The sequence below is a fragment of the Oncorhynchus clarkii genome, chromosome 13, assembly GCF_045791955.1.
Source record: "Oncorhynchus clarkii lewisi isolate Uvic-CL-2024 chromosome 13, UVic_Ocla_1.0, whole genome shotgun sequence".
Taxonomy (NCBI): domain Eukaryota; kingdom Metazoa; phylum Chordata; class Actinopteri; order Salmoniformes; family Salmonidae; genus Oncorhynchus; species Oncorhynchus clarkii.
In genome coordinates, this window is record NC_092159.1 from 9028288 (window position 1) to 9040787 (window position 12500).

Here is a 12500-nt window from a genome sequence, read left to right on the forward strand (position 1 = left end):
CACAGACATGACTAATAGATCAGAGAGATATACAGTACTACATAGACATGACTAATAGATCTGGGAGATATACAGTACTACACAGACATGACTAATAGATCAGAGAGATACAGTACTACACAGACATGACTAATAGATCAGAGAGATATACAGTACTACACAGACATGACTAATAGATCAGGGAGATATACAGTACTACAGTGGCTTGCGAAAGTATTCACCCCCTTGACATTTTTCCTATTTTGTTGCCTTATAACCTGGAATTAGGATGTGGGTGTGTACATGTTATGCGAATGTGTGTCTGTGCATGTGGGTGTGTACGTGGGTGGATACGTGAGTAAACTCTGACTCTGTACAGCGTGTGTGTGTGTTTTGTAGTTCATTTCTGCGGCCCTGCATGTGTATGTGATTTGTGTGTGTGTGTGTGTGTCTCTGTGTGTGTGTGAGCGCTCATCATGCCTGCTCTATCCTTTCTCTGCCACATTGCCATGGTGACAGGGCCCTCCCGGGGTAATGGGGGACGAGCTATTTATTCCTCCAATCTCACTCCTCCTCTCTCTATCCTCTATCCCTCCCCTTCTCTCTCTATCCTCTATCCCTCCCCTTCTCACTCTATCCTCTATCCCTCCCCTTCTCTCTCTTTCTCCCTCTCTCTATCCTCTATCCCTTCCCTTCTCTCTCTTTCTCCCTCTCTCTATCCTCTATCCCTCCCCTTATCTCTCTATTCTCTATCCCTCCCCTTCTCTCTCTATCCTCTATCCCTCCCCTTCTCTCTCTTTCTCCCTCTCTCTATCCTCTATCCCTCCCCTTCTCTCTCTATCCTCTATCCCTCCCCTTCTCTCTCTATCCTCTATCCCTCCCCTTCTCTCTCTGTCTCCCTCTCTCTATCCTCTATCCCTACCCTTCTCACTCTATCCTCTATCCCCTTCTCTCTCTATCCTCTATCCCTCCCCTTCTCTCTCTATCCTCTATCCCTCCCCTTCTCTCTCTATCCTCTATCCCTCCTCTTCTCTCTCTATCCTCTATCCCTCCCCTTCTCTCTCTGTCCTCTATCCCTCCCCTTCTCTCTCTATCCTCTATCCCTCCCCCTTCTCTCTCTATCCTCTATCCCTCCCCTTCTCTCTCTTTCTCCCTCTCTATATCCTCTATCCCTCCATCTCTCTCTCTCTGTCTCTCTCTCACTGTCTCCCCCTCTCTCTCTATCCCTCCCTCTCTCTCTCTTTGTCTACCTCCCTCACTCACTTCCTCCCTCTCACTCCTCTCTAAACTCTCTCTCCCTCCCCCTCTCTCTCTCTCTGTCTTTCTCTCTGTCTCCCTCCCTCTATTCCTTCCTCTCCCTCCTCCTCTCTCTATCCCTCAATTATTTTCTCTCCATCACTCTACTCCTCTCCCTCCTTCCTCTGCTCTCTTCTCCTCTCATGCTCAGCATTCTAAAATGACAGACTGAGATTTGTTCAAATCCACACAAAGAGCAGGTGGAAAATTATATGACAATATGAGCATGTGTGAGCGTGTATGTGTGTGAGTGTGTATGAGCATGTGTGAGAGTGTATGTGTGTGAGCGTGTATGAGCGTGAGCGTGTGTGAGCATGTGTGAGCGTGTGTGTGTGTGTGTGTGTGTGTATGTGTGTGTGTGTGTGTGTGTGTGTGTGTGTGTGTGTGGTTGGGAGAAGGAACAGTCGACAGCAACAGAGCAAACCTTTGTTCTCTTATTAGGTCCTACATTGCATCTAGCTGTGATGTCATTTTGGAGGGAAAGCTCTACCAACCAGGAGACAGGAGGAGTGTACAGGGTGGGGAGGGGAGAGAGAAAGAGAGAGAGGGAGAGGGAGAGAGAGTGATGGAGAGAGAAGAATAGAGAGAGGGAGGGAGTAAGAGAGAGTGTGTGTATGTGTGTTTGTCTGTGTGTGTCAGGAAGGTGTTTCAGAGCATGGTCACTCTCCCATTAAGGGGTTCCAATCACAGATAGGTCCACATGAGTGTTGTGTGTGTGTCTGTGTGTCTGTGTGTGTGTGTGTGTGTGTGTGTGTGTGTGTGTGTGTGTGTGTGTGTGTGTGTGTGTGTGTGTGTGTGTGTGTGTGTGTGTGTGTGAGTTTGTGACCTTTCCAGTCCATGCACAGCTCCATGAGTCCTCCCATATCCCAGGATTCCCCTGTGGTTTAGTCGTCCGTAGTGCGCCTAGTCACCCTCACTTACACAACACACACACGCACAAACACACATACACACGCTGACACACTTACACAATATCAGTCGCTCCACAGCAACATGCTGAGGGAGAGATGGAGAGAAGAGGGGGGAGCGAGGGGGGAGGAGAAGGGGGACGCCATTTGGTGGAGAGAAAGATTGGAGAGGACAGAGGTGGGAAATGGGCTGAGTGAGAGATGGAGAGAGTAAAAAGAGAGAGATGGGGGAAAGACGAGGAGAGTCAGAGAACAGGGGGAGGGAGAGATGGATGTGGAGGAGTGGAGAGAGAGAACAGGGGGAGGGAGAGATGGATGTGGAGGAGTGGAGAGAGAGAACAGGGGGAGGGAGAGATGGATGTGGAGGAGTGGAGAGAGAGAACAGGGGGAGGGAGAGATGGATGTGGAGGAGTGGAGAAAGAGAACAGGGGGGGAGATGGATGTCGAGGAGTGGAGAGAGAGAACAGGGGGGAGAGATGGATGTGGAGGAGTGGAGAGAGAGAACAGGGGAGGGAGAGATGGATGTGGAGGAGTGGAGAGAGAGAACAGGGGGAGGGAGAGATGGATGTGGAGGAGTGGAGAGAGAGAACAGGGGGAGGGAGAGATGGATGTGGAGGAGTGGAGAGAGAGAACAGGGGAGGGAGAGATGGATGTGGAGGAGTGGAGAGAGAGAACAGGGGGGGTAGATGGATGTGGAGGAGGGACACTGTATGACAGACTGCAGAGAGAAAGACTAACCGAGTGAAAGAGAGAGCTAGAAAGGAGAGAGCTCAGGCACGTCAGTTGCCCTCGCTTCTCCTTCCTCGTCCTCACCCTCCCCTTCCTCCTCCTCACCCTCCCCTCCCTTCCTTCTCCTTTCCCCTCTGCAGTGTAGCTGACATTCAGTGTAACAAGCTCCTCAGATACACACACCGCCGCCACCAGCCTCCCCACTGACAGCTCATCTGCTCCAGAACATTGAGAGCTGTGTGTGTGTGTGTGTGTGTGTGTGTGTGTGTGTGTGTGTGTGTGTGTGTGTGTGTGTGTGTGTGTGTGTGAGTGAGTCCAGGCAGCGGTGAAAAACAGCCTCTATATCTTTAAAAGAAAAAAAAGGGCCACATCACATGGTTGTTATTCTCCCAGGTCACTCTGGCTGCCTCCCAACCTGCACCCTATTCCCTCCATAGCGCTCTACTTTTCACCAGATTTGGTCAGGAAATAGGGTGCAGGGTGTTATTTGGGATGCAATCACTTTGACAGTCCTCTCTCTCTCTCTCTCTCTCTCTCTCTCTCTCTCTCTCTCTCTGTCTCTCTCTCTCTTTACCTCCCTCCCTCTCTCTCTCTCTCTCTTTCCCTCCCTCCCTCCCTCCCTCTCTCTCTCTCTCTCTCTCTCTCCCTGCCTCTCTCTCGCTCTCTCTCTCTCTCTCTCTCTCTTTCCCTCTCTCCCTCTCTCTCTCTTTCCCTCCCTCCCTCTCTCTCTCTTTCCCTCCCTCCCTCTGTCTCTCTCTTTCCCTCCCTCTGTCTCTCCCCCTCTCTAGCGCGCCATGCTCCCTTCGTTCTCACTCAGTCAGTCAGTCACTCTCTCTCTCATTCTCTTCCTCCCTCTCTCCTCCCACCTGTACAGTAATTTGCTGGCTGATGAGGGTAGAGCAGAGCAAAGGGGGAAGGAACAGAAATACGAACACGGCTGGCTGGCTGACTGACTGGCTGACTGGAGGGCTGGCTGACGGGCTGACTGGCTGGCTGACTGGCTGACTGGCTGGCTGTCTGACTGGCTGGCTGACTGGCTGGCTAGCTGACTGACTGGCTGACTGGAGGGCTGGCTGACGGGCTGACTGGCTGGCTGATTGGCTGGCTGTCTGACTGGCTGGCTGGCTGGCTGGCTGACTGACTGGCTGACTGGCTGGCTGACTGACTGAGAGAGAACACAATCCTTTGTGTTTCTGTTGCTTTTTTTAACCTTTCCTTATTCACTCCCTCTCTCTCTCTTCGCTCAATTCCCTCTCTCTCCTTCTCTCTCTACGCTCTACTCCCCCTCTCTCCTTCTCTCTCTCCCTTCCTCCCCCGTCCCTGGTGTGTGTGTGTGTACGTGTGTGTGGACCTCAGGAAAACAGACGCTCATGTGAGAGTCAGGAGCAGTAGCAGCAGTGACTGGTGAGAGGAGACAGGATCATAGAGGAGAGGAAGAGGAATAGAAAACAGAGGACAGCAACAGAGAGGAGAGGAAGAGCTGAGGAGGAGGAGGAGGAGAGGAAAAGGAGGGATCCTCCGCACCGTTCCGTTCAGAGCGAGGTCAGACATGTGAGAAGATGTCGGTAGGCGGCTGCGCGTGTCCCGGTGAGTAGCAACCGTGGCAACCATCCGTTACGTTCGTCTGTGTGTGTGTGTGTGTGTGTCTGTGTGTCTGTCGCCCGTAGCGATAGGGGCCTTGGTTGCTGCTGGTAGTGGTGTTAGCTGTGGACGTTTGGGTCGTTGTCAAGGAGAGAAAGAGAGAGAGCGAGAGAGAGAAAGTGCCCGGGGCCCTGAATGCTTGCAATGCCTCATGGGAAACAGACCCTACTATGGCTGCCGTGGCGATTGTGTCCTGGGAAAAGAAAGATACAGCAGAAAGGACATAAGCATGTTTATAGAATGAGTCACTTCCTTGTTCTAGCTACTCTGAATATTTCAGTCTATATGAAGGGTAATGTTATTGTTGAGAGAAAAGAGGAAAGAGAGGAGAGGAGAGAAAGGAGAGAGAAGGAGAGGAGAGAGAGGAGAGAGAGGAGAGAGAGGAGAGAGAGAAGAGAGAGAGAGAGAGAGAGAGGAGAGAGAGGAGAGAGAAGGAGAGGAGAGAGAGGGAGAGAGAGGAGAGAGAGGGAGAGAGGAGAGAGAGGGAGAGAGGAGAGAGAGAAGAGAGAGGGAGAGGGAGGAGAGAGAGGAGAGAGAGGAGAGAGAAGGAGAGGAGAGAGAGGGAGAGAGAGGAGAGATAGGGAGAGAGGAGAGAAAGGGAGAGAAGGAGAGAGAGGGAGAGAGGAGAGAGAGAAGAGAGAGGGAGAGGGAGGAGAGAGGAGGAGAGAGAGGAGAGAGGAGAGAGGAGAGAGAAGGAGAGGAGAGAGAGGGAGAGAGAGGAGTGAGAGGAGTGAGAGTAGAGAAAGGAGAGAGAAGGAGAGGAGAGAGAGGGGAGAGGAGGAGAGAGAGGGAGAGAGGAGAGAGAGGGAAAGAGGAGAGAGAAAGAGAGAGAGAGAGAGAGAGAGAGAGAGGAGAGAGGAGAGAGAGGAGAGAGAGGGAGAGAGAGGAGAGAGAGGGAGAGAGGAGAGAGAGGGAGAGAGGAGAGAGAGAAGAGAGAGGGAGAGGTAGGAGAGAGGGAGAGAGAGGAGTGAGAGGAGAGAGAGGGAGAGAGAGGAGTGAGAGGAGAGAGAGGGAGACAGGAGAGAGAGGGAAAGAGGAGAGAGAGGAGAGAGAAGGAGAGAGAGGCAGAGAGAGGAGAGAGGGATAGAGGATAGAGGGGGAGAGAGAGAGAGGCAGAGAGAGAGAGAGAGAGAGAGAGAGAGAGAGAGGGAGAGAAAATACAGTTTAGTTTTCTATTTTATTGATGACTGCAGTTCTATTCTGCTGCTCTGCTCTGCTCAGCTCTGCTCAGCTGGTGACATCGGCATGAGGTCGTTGGTTCCCATGGCGCCAGTAATGCCTGTTCTGTCCCTATACCAGTTTGTTGTTTTACGTTGTTGTTGTTTATGTTCTTATTTGTGGCCCTAAATTAAGAGCAGCTCTGAGGAAGAGGACATTGAGTTCCTTCCAGGTTGCCAGTACGCCAGATGTTTAAAATCCCCCTTTTTGGGGTGAAATGAATAGAGGTCAACAGAGGTTGGAGGTTTCCATGTCCTCATCTCCCCTGGTAAGAGTAGTTTGGGGAGGTGGACTATTTAAAAAAAAAGGTGCTACCTAGAACCAAAACGTGTTCTCCTGACCTACAAAGACAGCCAGAGATCCCTTTATGGTTCTAGGTAACAGTGTGAAGGAACTAGGTAGCAATTGTTTGTCAAAAAATGTGGAAGCAACAGAGGAAAGCAAGCTTCTATATAGGTCAAGGGTCATGAGCCATGGATCAGATCTTTTTTTGTTTTTTTTGTTGTTATTTCACCTTTATTTAACCAGGTAGACTAGTGGAGAACACCTTTATTTAACCAGGTAGACTAGTGGAGAACACCTTTATTTAACCAGGTAGGCTAGTTGAGCACACCTTTATTTAACCAGGTAGACTAGTGGAGAACACCTTTATTTAACCAGGTAGACTAGTTGAGAACACCTTTATTTAACCAGGTAGACTAGTGGAGAACACCTTTATTTAACCAGGTAGGCTAGTGGAGAACACCTTTATTTAACCAGGTAGACTAGTAGAGAACACCTTTATTTAACCAGGTAGACTAGTTGAGAACACCTTTATTTAACCAGGTAGACTAGTGGAGAACACCTTTATTTAATCAGGTAGACTAGTTGAGAACACCTTTATTTAACCAGGTAGGCTAGTTGAGAACACCTTTATTTAACCAGGTAGGCTAGTTGAGAACACCTTTATTTAACCAGGTAGACTAGTTGAGAACACCTTTATTTAACCAGGTAGACTAGTTGAGAACACCTTTATTTAACCAGGTAGACTAGTTGAGAACACCTTTATTTAACCAGGTAGACTAGTTGAGAACACCTTTATTTAACCAGGGAGGCTAGTTGAGAACACCTTTATTTAACCAGGTAGACTAGTTGAGAACACCTTTATTTAACCAGGTAGGCTAGTTGAGAACACCTTTATTTAACCAGGTAGACTAGTTGAGAACACCTTTATTTAACCAGGTAGGCTAGTTGAGAACACCTTTATTTAACCAGGTAGGCTAGTTGAGAACACCTTTATTTAACCAGGTAGACTAGTTGAGAACACCTTTATTTAACCAGGTAGGCTAGTTGAGAACACCTTTATTTAACCAGGTAGGCTAGTTGAGAACACCTTTATTTAACCAGGTAGGCTAGTTGAGAACACCTTTATTTAACCAGGTAGGCTAGTTGAGAACACCTTTATTTAACCAGGTAGGCTAGTGGAGAACACCTTTATTTAACCAGGTAGACTAGTTGAGAACACCTTTATTTAACCAGGGAGGCTAGTTGAGAACACCTTTATTTAACCAGGTAGACTAGTTGAGAACACCTTTATTTAACCAGGTAGGCTAGTTGAGAACACCTTTATTTAACCAGGTAGACTAGTTGAGAACACCTTTATTTAACCAGGGAGGCTAGTTGAGAACACCTTTATTTAACCAGGTAGACTAGTTGAGAACACCTTTATTTAACCAGGTAGGCTAGTTGAGAACACCTTTATTTAACCAGGTAGGCTAGTTGAGAACACCTTTATTTAACCAGGTAGGCTAGTTGAGAACAAGTTTTCATTTGCAACTGCGACCTGGCCAAGATAAAGCATAGCAGTGTGAACAGACAACACAGAGTTACACATGGAGTAAACAATTAACAAGTCAATAACATAATAGAAAAAAAAGAGAGTCTATATACATTGTGTGCAAAAGGCATGAGGAGGTAGGCGAATAATTACAATTTTGCAGATTAACACTGGAGTGATAAATCATACCTTAAAGGCTCATGAGCCATGGATCAGATCATACCCTAAAGGCTCATGAGCCATGGATCAGATCATACCCTAAAGGCTCATGAGCCATGGATCAGATCATACCCTAAAGGCTCATGAGCCATGGATCAGATCATACCCTAAAGGCTCATGAGCCATGGATCAGATCATACCCTAAAAGGCTCATGAGCCATGGATCAGATCATACCCTAAAGGCTCATGAGCCATGGATCAGATCATACCTTAAAGTATGTGGACACCTGCTCGTCCAACATCTCATTCCAAAATCATGGGCATTAATATGGAGTTGGTTCCCCCTTTGCTACTATAACAGCCTCCACTCTTCTAGGAAGTATTTCCACTAGACGTTGGAGCATTGCTGAGGGGATTTGCTTCCATTCAGCCATAAGAGCATTAGTGAGTTCAGGGACTGATGTTGGGCGATTAGGCCTGGCTCGCAGTCAGTGTCCAATTCATCCCAAAGATGTTCGATGGGGTTGAGGTCTGGGCTCTATGCAGACCAGTCAAGTTCTTCCACAAACCATTTCTGTATGGACCTTGCTTTGTGCACGGGGGCATTGTCATGCCAAACTCTTGCTACAAAGTTGAAAGCACAGAATTGTCTAGAATGTCATTGTATGCTGTGGCGTTAAGATTTCCATTCACTGGAACTAAGGAGCCAAGCACAAACAAAAAAAACAGCCCCAGACCATTATTCCTCCTCCACCAAACTTTACAGTCAGCACTATGCATTGGGGCAGGTAGCGTTCTCCTTGCATCCGCCAAACCCAGATTCATCCTTCAGACTGCCAGATGATGCAGTGTGATTCATAACTCCAGAGAACGTGTTTCTACTGCTCCAGATTCCAATGGCGGCGAGCTTTACACCTCTCCAGCCGACACTTGGCATTCCGCATGGTGATGTTAGGCTTGTGTGCGGCTGCTCTGCTATTGCATGCTCCTGATGAACAGTTATTGTGCTGACGTTGCTTCCAGAGGCAGTTTGGAACTCGGTAGTGAGTGTTGCAACCGAGGACAGACAATCTTTACGCTCTACACTCTTCAGCACTCGGCAGTCCCGTTCTGTGAGCATGTTTATTTTTATTTTTTATTTATTTCACCTTTATTTAACCAGGTAGGACTGCATCCAATTTGTTGAGTAGGGTATTGGAGGCTATTTTGTAAATTACATCGCCAAAGTCGAGGATTGGTAGGATGGTCAGTTTTACAAGGGTATGTTTGGCAGCATGAGGGAAGGATGCTTTGTTGCGAAATAGGAAGCCAATTCTAGATTTAACTTTGGATTGGAGATGTTTGATATGGGTCTGGAAGGAGAGTTTACAGTCTAACCAGACACCTAAGTATTTGTAGTTGTCCACGTATTCTAAGTCAGAGCCGTCCAGAGTAGTAATGTTGGACAGGCGGGTAGGTACAGGTAGCGATCGGTTGAAGAGCATGCATTTAGTTTTACTTGTATTTAAGAGCAATTGGAGGCCACGGAAGGAGAGTTGTATGGCATTGAAGCTTGCCTGGAGGGTTGTTAACACAGTGTCCAAAGAAGGGCCAGAAGTATACAGAATGGTGTCGTCTGCGTAGAGGTGGATCAGAGACTCACCAGCAGCAAGAGCGACCTCATTGATGTATACAGAGAAGAGAGTCGGTCCAAGAATTGAACCCTGTGGCACCCCCATAGAGACTGCCAGAGGTCCGGACAGCAGACCCTCCGATTTGACACACTGAACTCTATCAGAGAAGTAGTTGGTGAACCAGGCGAGGCAATCATTTGAGAAACCAAGGCTGTCGAGTCTGCCGATGAGGATGTGGTGATTGACAGAGTCGAAAGCCTTGGCCAGATCAATGAATACGGCTGCACAGTAATGTTTCTTATCGATGGCGGTTAAGATATCGTTTAGGACCTTGAGCGTGGCTGAGGTGCACCCATGACCAGCTCTGAAACCAGATTGCATAGCAGAGAAGGTATGGTGAGATTCGAAATGGTCGGTAATCTGTTTGTTGACTTGGCTTTCGAAGACCTTAGAAAGGCATGGTAGGATAGATATAGGTCTGTAGCAGTTTGGGTCAAGAGTGTCACCCCCTTTGAAGAGGGGGATGACCGCAGCTGCTTTCCAATCTTTGGGAATCTCAGACGACACGAAAGAGAGGTTGAACAGGCTAGTAATAGGGGTGGCAACAATTTTGGCAGATCATTTTAGAAAGAAAGGGTCCAGATTGTCTAGCCCGGCTGATTTGTAGGGGTCCAGATTTTGCAGCTCATTCAGAACATCAGCTGAGCAGATTTGGGAGAAGGAGAAATGGGGAAGGCTTGGGCGAGTTGTTGTGGGGGGTGCAGTGCTGTTGACCGGGGTAGGAGTAGCCAGGTGGAAAGCATGGCCAGCCGTAGAAAAATGCTTATTGAAATTCTCAATTATGGTGGATTTATCAGTGGTGACAGTGTTTCCTCTCTTCAGTGCAGTGGGCAGCTGGGAGGAGGTGTTCTTATTCTCCATGGACTTTACAGTGTCCCAGAACTTTTTTGAGTTAGTGTTGCAGGAAGCAAATTTCTGCTTGAAAAAGCTAGCCTTGGCTTTTCTAACTGCCTGTGTATAATGGTTTCTAGCTTCCCTGAACAGCTGCATATCACGGGGGCTGTTTGATGCTAATGCAGAACGCCATAGGATGTTTTTGTGTTGGTTAAGGGCAGTCAGGTCTGGGGAGAACCAAGGGCTATATCTGTTCCTGGTTCTAAATTTCTTGAATGGGGCATGTTTATTTAAGATGGTTAGGAAGGCATTTTTAAAAAAATATCCAGGCATCCTCTACTGACGGGATGAGATCAATATCCTTCCAGGATACCCCGGCCAGGTCGATTAGAAAGGCCTGCTCGCTGAAGTGTTTCAGGGAGCGTTTTACAGTGATGAGTGGAGGTCGTTTGACCGCTGACCCATTACGGTTGCAGGCAATGAGGCAGTGATCGCTGAGATCTTGGTTGAAAACAGCAGAGGTGTATTTAGAGGGCAAGTTGGTTAGGATGATATCTATGAGGGTGCCCGTGTTTAAGGCTTTGGGGAGGTACCTGGTAGGTTCATTGATAATTTGTGTGAGGTTGAGGGCATCAAGTTTAGATTGTAGGATGGCTGGGGTGTTAAGCATGTTCCAGTTTAGGTCGCCTAGCAGCACAAGCTCTGAAGATAGATGGGGGGCAATCAGTTCACATATGGTGTCCAGAGCACAGCTGTGTGGCCTACCACTTTGCGGCTGAGCCGTTGTTGCTCCTAGACGTTTCCACTTCACAATAACAGCACTTACAGTTGACTGGGGCAGCTCTAGCAGGGCAGACATTTAACAAACTAACTTGTTGGAAAGGTGGCATCCTATGACGGTGCCATGTTGAAAGTCACTGAGCTCTTCAGTAAGGCCATCCAACTGCAAATGTTTGTCTATGGAGATTGCATGGCCGTGTGCTCGATTTTATACACCTGTCAACAACGGGTGTGGACGAAATAGCCAAATCCACTCATTTGAAGGGGTCCACATACTGTTGTGTCTATAGTGTGGCTTCATTCTATGTACAGAGCTGTCTCATGGTTGGGGTCAATTTGAATGGATGGCAGTCAATTCAGAAAGTGATTTGAATTGATGTCATTGAAAATAGATGCCTTGTTTTTCTTCCTGAACTGACTGCCTTCAATTCAAATGGACCCCAACCCTTCTATGCCGTGTGCAGGTGCTCCATGTTTTCAGCTCAGTCTGCCAGCCCCTGTGCTGTACAGTAGAAGACGTTTCAGGAGTGTGTGTGTGTGTGTGTGTGTGTTGTATTATATTTGACCCTCTCCTCTCCCACAGCCAAGCCACAGTGACCAGTGTGGTCAACCCTTCAACTCCCAGGCTGTCTGGACGTAGCAGAACAAGTTGCACACTAACCACAGATCTAGGATCAGGTTACCCTTCACCCTACCCTAACCTTAAAGGGCCAACCTGGGATTGTTACATCTAACCACAGATCTAGGATCAGGTTACCCTTCACCCTACTCTAACCTTAAAGGGCCAATCTGGGATTGTTACATCTAACCACAGATCTAGGATCAGGTTACCCTTCACCCTACTCTAACCTTAAAGGGCCAACCTGGGATTGTTACATCCAAACATGGTTAAGACATTTTATTATTTTGATTTCATGGATTGTCAGTCCGACAGCTCTGTTTATGGATCTGAGAGAGGTTACATTTCTCTGTCTATGGATCTGAGAGAGGTTACATTTCTCTGTTTATGGATCTGAGAGAGGTTACATTCCTCTGTCTATGGATCTGAGAGAGGTTACATTTCTCTGTCTATGGATCTGAGAGAGGTTACATTTCTCTGTCTATGGATCTGAGAGAGGTTACATTTCTCTGTCTATGGATCTGAGAGAGGTTACATTCCTCTGTCTATGGATCTGAGAGAGGTTACATTCCCCACAACTACAGAAAACATTCACCCTGACCGTTGTGCAGGTCTGATCCACAACTACAGAAAACGTTTGGTTGAGGTTATTGCTGCCAAAGGAGTGTCAACCAGTTATTAAATCCAAGGGTCACATACTTTCCCCAACCTGTGATTGTTTACACGGTGTGTCCAACAAAGACATGTCAAATTGTAATTGTTTGTGTGTTATTAGTTTAGGCAGACTGTGTTTGTCTATTGTTGTGACTTAGATGAAGATCAGATCACATTTGATCCAGGTAATTCCA

At 47.7% G+C, this 12500-nt stretch overlaps 1 protein-coding gene across 1 annotated transcript in view; it reads left to right on the forward strand.

Moving 5' to 3' along the window:
• The first annotated feature begins 3728 nt into the window (after positions 1 to 3728).
• Positions 3729 to 12500, forward strand: part of LOC139424356 (LIM domain-binding protein 1) — a 53914-nt gene continuing 45142 nt past the window's right edge. Inside the window, exon 1 of the mRNA XM_071176098.1 lies at positions 3729 to 4499. Coding sequence (XP_071032199.1) covers positions 4472 to 4499 — 28 coding nt within the window. The 5' untranslated portion in view covers positions 3729 to 4471. The remainder of the gene's footprint in view (positions 4500 to 12500) is intronic.